This window comes from Gouania willdenowi, unplaced genomic scaffold, assembly GCF_900634775.1.
Source record: "Gouania willdenowi unplaced genomic scaffold, fGouWil2.1 scaffold_383_arrow_ctg1, whole genome shotgun sequence".
Taxonomy (NCBI): Eukaryota; Metazoa; Chordata; class Actinopteri; order Blenniiformes; family Gobiesocidae; genus Gouania; species Gouania willdenowi.
In genome coordinates, this window is record NW_021145144.1 from 27,317 (window position 1) to 37,295 (window position 9,979).

At 39.1% G+C, this 9,979-nt stretch overlaps 1 protein-coding gene across 1 annotated transcript; it reads right to left on the minus strand.

Annotated features, from left to right (window-relative positions):
• Positions 1–795: 795 nt before the first annotated feature.
• Positions 796–8,304, minus strand: LOC114460050 (TOG array regulator of axonemal microtubules protein 1-like). Its single transcript, XM_028442084.1, has 15 exons — positions 8,263–8,304; positions 6,314–6,499; positions 4,760–4,820; positions 4,034–4,354; positions 3,727–3,838; positions 3,519–3,624; positions 3,275–3,434; positions 2,966–3,041; positions 2,707–2,865; positions 2,341–2,467; positions 2,116–2,231; positions 1,860–2,031; positions 1,521–1,740; positions 1,349–1,435; positions 796–1,016 (listed from the first exon to the last, which is right to left on the minus strand). The coding sequence occupies exons 1-15, from the start codon at positions 8,302–8,304 to the stop codon at positions 796–798; spliced, it is 2,166 nt and encodes a 721-aa protein (XP_028297885.1).
• Positions 8,305–9,979: the final 1,675 nt, after the last annotated feature.

Here is a 9,979-nt window from a genome sequence, read left to right on the forward strand (position 1 = left end):
CATATTGAGATTGTATATGCACATGCATATTTTATTTGTTTATTGGATTCTTCATGTTTAAGAACTTATTTTCTATAAATAGTACTAACTTATCCACAGTAATATCACTGATATCTTCATGTCTGTTTGATCCCCATTATTAGTGTTTTAATCTGTACGTCCTCACTGCCCCCCCTGCCATGTGGTCTTCACTACAGTTTAATGGATTAGGTTAGGGTTGGGGTTTTAATCTATTTTCATATCGGTACAGAGGTGAACTCATTTTGGTTGCCTTTCCATCCTATGGTCAGGACCTCACAGGCTGTCCGTGGAGGTGCCTGAACAAAATCAAAGTAAATAATTACCTTCCATCCTAGATGCCTGAACAAAAATATCCGGAGCCTGAAGAAAAACATAGGGAACTTATAGTATTAAAAAACAAAGAACTTCAACCATTTGAGCCTTTCCCATGGCAGTCTTTTCACTGCGTCAAAACACAGAAAAGTTGAAGTAGGAGATGGTAATGCTGGTAATCTAATCTAACATGACTCAGCAAAGGAGAAACGTCAAACATACAACGATATAATGCAGTCATTGTGTATAAACACATGACAAAGTATACACATGAACACACATTTGATGATATGATGATTAATATAATAATTGCCATAACAAAGTGTTCTTTGTTCCCAACCTTTTTATTTGTCTAGTTTTCTCCATTAATAAATGTCTGTGCAGCAGACAGAGTGGCAGACGATGGATGGATGTTGCTGGAGATTATTTAAGTATTAGGAAGAAGTTGCGGATTGCCCTCATCTATGGTAGAGACGAGAGGATCTTGTTCAAAGTTTGTCGAATATTTAAAGGCTGAGACATGGCACACTCGGCCAACTCTGAACCCATCTCGTTGTAGAGAGCATTGCACAGGTTGTGAGTGCTGCTGCTGTGGGTGGAGATGCCCAAAAGGTGCCACAGCAAGGGCAACGCTCTCTGCTTCACCATTTGAGGCTTTCGATAGCCGATGTTCGTGACGATAGCTGGGCACAGAAAGAGAAAAACAAAAGCCAGATTTAGTCACACATATTAACTTTGAAACTGCAATCAAAACCAGCAAAATACAGAGTTTATAAGTATCAGTTGAAGGTGACTGGAGTAGAATCTCGATATATCTGTCAGCCCTACTAACCAAACATGACAGCTAATCAGCTGTTCCTTGTGAGCTCTCAGCTTACACAATTTTGTATTTACGTTTTCAGAGTGAAAATAACAGTGACAAACTGTAAAGAATAAGACAACATGAATAAAAAATGACAGGTGCTATTCGGATCAAACACCAAATAGGAAATTTCTAAAGCAAAAAAACACATACCTGCAACCTTGTCAATAAGATCAGCCTTTGCTTTACCGTTCAGAAACATGGCCTTATTGCAGAAGAGCTGAAGCAGGTGAGTGTTGTCTATGGTGGAGAAAGAAATCTTGATTAACATTTCTTTTGAAAGAACTTCTACATATAATTCACTTCAAAAGCTGAAACTGTGTACCAAGGTTAGAGATCAGTGCATCAATGGCTCTAACAGCAGCACAGTAGATGGGCTTATTCTTGGAGTTGAGGTGACTGTCCACGATAGCTGGGACCAGTGTGTTGACCACTTGGGCCATGTTCTCCTCCAAAGCACAGATGATTTCCGGCAGGACCATCAAGGTATGCAGGTTAACCTTGCTGTTGGACTCTGTCAGCCTTGCACTTAGGGCATCAAACACCTGGAAGAAACGAGAACATAAAACCTTCAATTTCACTGGAAGATGTACTTTTATTAAACAGACTTTAAAAAGTAAAAACTGGCTACAAAGAAATGAATCTGTAATGAGCGAGCACTGACCAGATGTAGGTTACTGATGATCACATTGGGGTCGTTTTGGGAGTCAGCTACAATCTGATTGATGCCCTGGATCCTGTCTTTGAAGTCCTTTGAGCCCATCAGACCTGAGAGTTGCTCTATATAGTGATTCTTATCTGCAACACTTTGTGTCTGAGCTCTGCTGCTGTAATGACTGCAGATAATTCACAATGCATTAAACAAGCTTTACCACTATAACATTTGGAAAAGATTTGGAATCAAGAGCATCTAAACCCACCTGTTGGTCTTGTAGACTGGCTCTCTGTTGAGAGATGGGCCCTTCTGTGTTCCGTTGCCTGGCTGAGGCCGTTGGCCTATGGCTGACCGGGGATTTACGGGCTCATTATTTAGGCCCTAAAAAGACCCAATCATCTCCACATTAGGTTCATGTAAATGCACGTACTTAGTGAAGCTCAACTCAACTATATTCATAGAGCAATTTAAATAAACAACAACACTGTACCTTTGTCCTGAGTGTGTTGACGATTTTCTTGATTGTCGCCAGTTCTTTGGTAGTGAGGTATTTATCCAGGACTTTATTAAACTTGGGTTCGGCGGACAAAAACAGCAACATTTGCCGCCCAAACAACCTGTAAAGAATGACATTTAATAAAGTAAAGCCTGTATGAAAAACAGTTATAAAATAAACTGGAATTGGCAATCTCTCTAGAATGTTCCAATCTAAACACTGTAAAAACGTTTTGATCCTTTACAGCTTGTTAAGCTCTAGAAGTGTGTTAAAATATCAAACTGATCATTTCATCAACAATCGATCAGAGGAGTTGTCATAAAAAAATAAATAAAGCTGAAGGTTTTTTCTTTGACGTACCGTGCTTCTGGTGATGCGTCCTGTGCCAGTTTGCCAATGGCAGGTATAAGATTATCTGTGATATCTTTGGCCCCGGACACAATACGGGCGGCACCAATCTTAGTCACAAGATCAGCTACATGTTGAGCGGTGCAATTCCTCACCGCTTTATTACGGTCACTGTCAGAATAAAAATAAAGAAAAATCAATGTGTTGGAATCTGTTTTGTTTGAACGAGCCCAAGTGCAAAGAACTTAATGAAATCTGTTTGCATACTCACTTGAGACCCCCTGCGAGTAAAGCATGGAGGCATCGACTCGGTGTGCAGTGCTGCACCATAGAGTCCAGAGCTTTATTTTATTTATTTTTTTTATTTTTATTTATTCAGTTCATTTCCGACACGGTTGCATTCACAGAAATTCATTTGACATTCAGAGCAAAATCACATCATTGTTTTTTTTTTTTTTTTTTTTTTTTTTGTTTTTGTCCTTTTTTCATGCCGGAAAGGGCGACGGAAAAAAGCATTATGCTTATCTAGATCCGTCCCCTAATTTGAACACAGATAATTTTACATCCAACCTCGTTTTATCTGCATCCTGTCTGATGAAGGAGTTTGAGTCTCCAGCCTTCTTCAGTAACAGTTTCACAGTCACCTCCAGCTCACAGTCCATGGCATCTTGGAGATGTGTGTACATGTCACCCAGCGTGCTCAGGGCAATCCTCGACACAGCTGATCGGCCATTCTTCAACTAAAAAGAAAAAAATGTGACAAATGAAAAGTTAAGAACTCAGTTTAGTCCCTGACACACACACTCACTATTCTATTAGCTTACCTCTTCAATGACAGACTGACAGAACTCATGAAGCCTGTTCTGAATCACATCCGGGTTGTTTTTGACCAGAGAGCAGAGAATTGTCATACCCTTGATATTCTGCTCCCTGCAAATAAAATAAAATTAAACAAGTAGTTCAGAAATTAGAATTATTACATTTTAATTCGTTGAAAACTCTAAAAATAATTTAAAAATCACAGTTTCTCACCATTCGTTAGAGCTCATCAAGTCCAGCGCCATGTCAGTCTTTTGGCAAACAGAGTACTCAGAAAACTCTGGGAGACTCTGGGTTACGTCCTTGCTGACATGGGTGAGCTCGTCTAAGTGGTGCACAAAGAAGAACTAGTTTAGTCTTAGTTGTTTCTGTCAGCCAGCAAACAAGCAACATGTTTAGTAAATAAGTATTTTTCCACATTAACCCCGCCTTAAAAGCTCCAGCAGCCAATAAAATGCTGTGCTGCTTAATGCAAACAAAGGCCTGTGAAAAAAAATGTAATTATTTAAAATGTACAGACCAGGGGACGGTGACGGCCGGCTCCTACGGCTGTGGCTCCTCCTCAGACGTGATGCAGATTTCTGTTTATTAGGAGGCACTGTGGGAGGGCTCGGTTTGGGAGATGGGGTTGGGGTATAGCCCTTGATGGGACTGGACTCATCCGACTGAGAGTTGCTGTCTACAAACACATGGCTGTTGTCGTCAGCTGGGGGCACGGTGGGAGACCGGTCTATAAAGAAGAAGGTCTGCTTAGGCAACGGAGTGGGTCCAGCGGAGCTGGTGGATGCCACAGTGCAGGTCACTTTCTGCCCCACAACTCCATCATCAGGGGTCAAGTCATCTGGTTGGAACAACAAAACATTAAAATCACTACAGGAAAATACAGCAGAAAAAAGGGGGTTTGGGGAGAGTGCAGAACCTTTACTTTCACCTGTGAGACTACACACACACCATTAGAATCATGGGCCAGCTTTGGTCACTGGCTAGAACATGACGCTAAGCGTATGTTTTTACGCAAATTTGCTTATATGTTAGAGGAAGAAGTTAGCATGACATGACATGCACAACTCTAGTGGCTGATCTTATGTGGGGGGTCTGTCACATTAAGTTACATTTCAACCCATTAGAAATGTCTCTACATTTAATTCTCGACTGGGAACACAAATGACAGTGTTGAACACAGTTCCAAGAGCCAATGTCTCAACATTTACACAAGAGCACTCGCTGGCTCATTCTTACAACTTACCAAAACTTGGTACGTGGGCTTCTGGCTCCCTGGGCTGGACAATGACGTCCCTGCTTTCCACCTGTGAATGGACAGAAAAGTATTACTTTTAATAGCACAACTCCTGTAATTCCATTCACTAACCTGAACAAAGAGACATAGTAGTTAAGCGCAGACAAAGGCCTTTAGTAGGCATTCTGCTACTGTAGAGTGACTTCACATCATGCACACACACAACCATGTACTCGTCATTTTGTTTAGACAACGACTGAGCAAAGTTTTTGGATCCAAGATCAAGCTAATGTTACTCTTTTGCAATCGGATCAACATCAACTACTGAGCGCTTGGTGGCATTACTGTCAATATAGAAGCTGTATATACGTAAGCTTTGTTTCAAGAGCATGACCCTGGGATATTAACAGTTATGTTCCCAGCCTGCCTCCCTAAGTGAGCGGTTCAGTAATGGGGTTGCTGGGAAACACACGGCACAGTAAACAGAGTGTTTTTATGAATGGTGGCTGATAATAACTTCAAGAGCCATGAATGTTCAGGTAGTACTTACTAACCCGACACCACCAAGCGAGAAATAAGCAATTAAAAAAACTCACGATACAGCGTACAGTTTTTCATATGCATTAAATATATCTAAAAAGAAGTAGGTTGATCATATTTCATCCAAGCCTGATTTGTTCACAGATCAGTGAATTCTCATCCCTGCGGCAATGATGTCAAGAAAATGAGTCACCTCCCAGGAACAGTGTCAGTGACACCTGAGGGCTCTGTGAGGTTTATCTTTCTGCACCTCTCAATGTTTCACAGATAACAAGTAAGGGCGCGACACACATCAGCATTGTTCGCTGCTGTTCGAGGACTACAATTTGGGTGTTTAAACAAACGTGAACAATCAGAGCTTCGTTAAAAAGATTGTTTTTTTTTTTAAAGGACTGCAATGATAATCACGCCCACAGACAAAGAGGTGATTCAAGATCACAGCCCTTCTATTCAGCTGCTCTCCATTCATTCTGCATCGTGACAAATACTGCTATCTTTAGGTTTTCTTCCTCAAACATGTCTGAGGACAGCATAGCTGCTCAGATCTCATGACATGTTTTGTACATATGGTTTATTTCCCTTATTTTGTATTATTTGTGCACACTACGGTGAGATAAAATGTGGTGGGATAAACAAAGTCCCAAAATAATCCACTTATTGAAAGCTCTTTCCACTTATTGACTAATTCTAAGCAAATCAACATGACTACTTGGCAACCATAATATTAGAAACGTGAAGTATGATGGCTGCCTCACTGGCTATTCATTTTTTTCACTTTCAAATAATTGTGCACATATTTTCAAACAGAAGTACAAGTACGGAGCATCTTAATCACATCACCTAAACTGGCCAATGAGGTGCGCGACGTGTGGATAGAATGCTGGTATATTGATACGGCTACGTACAAAAAATATGTATAGCGATTAGGCAACATTGTTATTTTGCTATATGGCTCAAATGGAAAAGTTGATATATCACCCAGCACTAGTTTGGATGTGAAATTGTATGAGATGACGGCCTCACCTGTTGAGAGCATTTTCCATTTGGCGTGTTGCTTGGTTGTGGCTTATTCTCAATGGAGGAAAGGCTTGACTTCTCCAAGGGGAGTTTGTTCTTCCCTTTCCCTGCGCTGGCGATCCTCCTTTGAGGTGGGAGGTCATCGGTGAAGGAGCCCAAGCTGCCATACCCGTGCAGTCGATCACCGCTGTGCTGATGGTCCAGGAAGCAGAGATGGTTTTTCCCAGCTTCACGTGCTGCTTCCTGTCAGACAGGAAGTCTGTGATCCACCTGCAGGTGGAGTAGTTATGATCATAAACAGACTATTTATTATTAATGTAGGTTTTGTTTCAGATTTATTTGAATAAAAAGTTATTTCCTCCATGTTGAGCTACTTTTTTCCTCCACCTGGTTTTACTGGATCCCAAGCTGATGATATTTGAACCAAATACATCTGAACCAAATATTTACAGTATCTGAATCAAAGGGAAAATCAGATCCTTGTGATCAGGTGTAAATGAGGAAAATCATCAAAGAAAGGAGGATATTTTCTGTTGCTATGGTGACTGGCTTATTTCAGTTATATTTTATCAGAGAACAAAAGGTTTGAAATGTTTCCCTATCCTGACTCTCACAATGAGCAGAGAAGTGTTTTCACCTTTATTTTGATTGTTGTAATGAAGCAACAGCTCAACAGTAACACACTTTGGTCCACGGAGCAGAAGAGATAGAAACTAATCACCAGTAAATAAAGTCCAGTAAAACAAAAAGCAGGAATAAATAGTTGCTTCCTGGTAAAGATAGTAGCTCTAAAAATGGTTCCAATGATAAACTTGGTGATATTACAGCCTGTGCAGCAGTATGGGGGGGACGCATGTCCGGGTCTTAGTATCACCCGTCTGATGAAACCTGTTCCGTTTGCTGATCTCCATGTGTGTGATAAGTCCATGTGTCCGTGTTAATGTCAGCATGTTTATGCCTCCGTCCATTCCCTTTTTTCATTATATTCATGGCTAAAAACGCTCTTATTAAATAGTGTCGGCTCTATTCCGGGCCGCCATTTTGGATTATGTCATCACCCAGTGTGTCATCACCAGAAGTTGCACATGTACAGAACAACCAGAATTAACTTAAAGCGAATTTAAGTTTTAACTGTTTAGAAAAAAGAGGAATTATTTAATGATTTAAAACGGAACAAACCAGCCACCTAATTCAGAATTAAGTTCAATTTGGAATTAAATCGGGCCAGTGTTTGTGTGATTTGTGTGTGTGCGCGCCCGTGTGCGTGTGTGAGATACTTTTTTATTTTAGTTTTATCAGCCTAAGCAGTGATTAAATGTGCTTTATATATAGACTTAACTTGTACACAATGGTGGTAATAGTTTAAAGATAAAGTCTGGTCTGTAATGGAGTGAGGCTGGATTAATTACATTTAAACTGGGGTTAAAGTCATTTATCACATCTACTTAAATTTGTTTGATTTTTTTTAAGGTACTTTGTACTTTTTGTGTTAGTGTATGTGTGTGTTTTGTTCTTTGTCCTATTAGCATACCTTAACCTAATAATGCAAATAAAACAAGTTAATTATTGAGTAGTTGTAAATTGTGCTATAATACATACTAATGCTATACTATCATTATCATTTCATCAGAAAACATCAAACAATGACAGACTTCATGATGTCAAAGACATGAAGTAACCACAGAGAGAAGCTGTGACTGAGAACATCCTCTACATCAGAGGTCTCATTCTCTATAGAAAATAAAAGTCAGTAAATAACGCCTCTATGGATGCGTCCCATGGTTTCTATCGGCTATAATTGGCTAATGTCCCACTGTCCCGACGGACACTAAACGCCCCACTTTTTCCCGCTCTCTATCTCGGTACTATCTACCATCTACAAATGTCATGATGTTCATGTCATCACGAAATACATGAACATTGAGCACAAAAAGAAAGAGTGGTTCATTATCCACCTTGTTGTTGCCAGAAGAAAAAGCGTAAATGACGTTCTCCATGCGTCTGGTTGGCTAAACACGTGACTTTAACTGTATTGCTTGAAAAAAAAAATATAAAAACTACTGGGAGAGCGACAGCAATTATCTGACGTCATGTCATGTTGGATTTTCTGCAGATACACTTTTTAAGTTTTTGGTTGAAATGTCATGACAGAAATTAAGATAATTAATTTAACGAAATAACCAAAGAATGACGGGCAGTGCTGACCCTAACCTCTCTGGTGCCCTAGGACAGATTTTATTTTGGCCCCTTTATATTTTTATACCATGTATTTGACATTTACATTATTGTTATATTATTATTATCAGAATCATTTCTAACACTTACATAGTGGTCTTCACCATATCCACAAAGATGCTTTACATGAGAAGAAAACATGAGCAAAATTACTTTTTTGACATTTTATTTACTTGTGATAAAAATGTTTCACATACACATATAAAAGAACACAAACAAGTAAATAAAAGCTAATTTAAATATCTTGGTAATTAATATTATTATAGTAAAGCATTGCACAAAAACAAGATATAGATTAAAGATTATTATTTTGAATTTAAATACTTGTGACTACAATGTTTTACTATATTTCATTATGTAAAAAGATGCAAAACTTCCAGATTTAATATAATCTTACTTAAATTGCAGTAATGAACACACATTAATTTACAAAATTACAGTTCACAGAGGTATTGCACAAAGAAACTATTTATTAAAATAATGTCATTTTCTGGTGGTGATTTATAAACAGCTTTAACCAACACAAGCTAAAAAAATTATCATTATATGAGGAGAGATTTGTCTCAAAAATATTCACTAATACATAAGGAGCCCTGGAGGTGACATGGATAAAAAAAAAAAATGATCTCACACTGTGACTTAATTATCTTGTAGCGTAACTTACTTATTATCTCACACTGTGAGTTACAGAGACTGGTTCTGGGTCAGAGTTTATCACAATGACATCATCCACAGTGCTGGATATTCATCTGTTTATTGATTTTTACTTTGAAAGTGAGTCTAAATATAAAGATATTAATGATTTGTTTGCTAGTTGGCACAACTTTAACATGAGTGACGGACAGGTAAAGATGATACTTTAGTTCTAGAGGACACAGTCGTCATAAAGCATAGCTTAGAGTCCTGGTTGAATTCATTAACAACAACTACAATACTACGGTAACTTCATGGATACCTGTGGATAATAATAATATTAATGTATTAGATTTTATTTAGTGCTTTTCATAGACACTCAAAGCTCTTTACATTGATGTGCATCATTCTTTCACTCCACACACAGTGGTGGTAAGCTACTATTGTAGCCACAGCTGCCCTGGGGCAGACTGACAGAAGTGAGGCTACCATAGTGAACCATCGGTCCCTCTGACCACCACCAACACTCACTCACACACTACATTCATACGATGGATGTACATGGACTTGAAAATGGTTGTATTAGAGTTTTTCAGCGTTTCCTCGTCCCTACAGATGCAGACAATAGCCTTGATAGTTACTGACCCTCAAAGTAACACCACCAGTAATGTTACATACAGCACTAAGATAAGACTGTACAGTGAATAGTGAATGTGATCATGTCCCTCTGTCACACATTGATCACTTGTAGTTTTATGTCCAGGGGATAAAAATACTTCCTGAGTGTTTGTGGAGCAGCTCAGA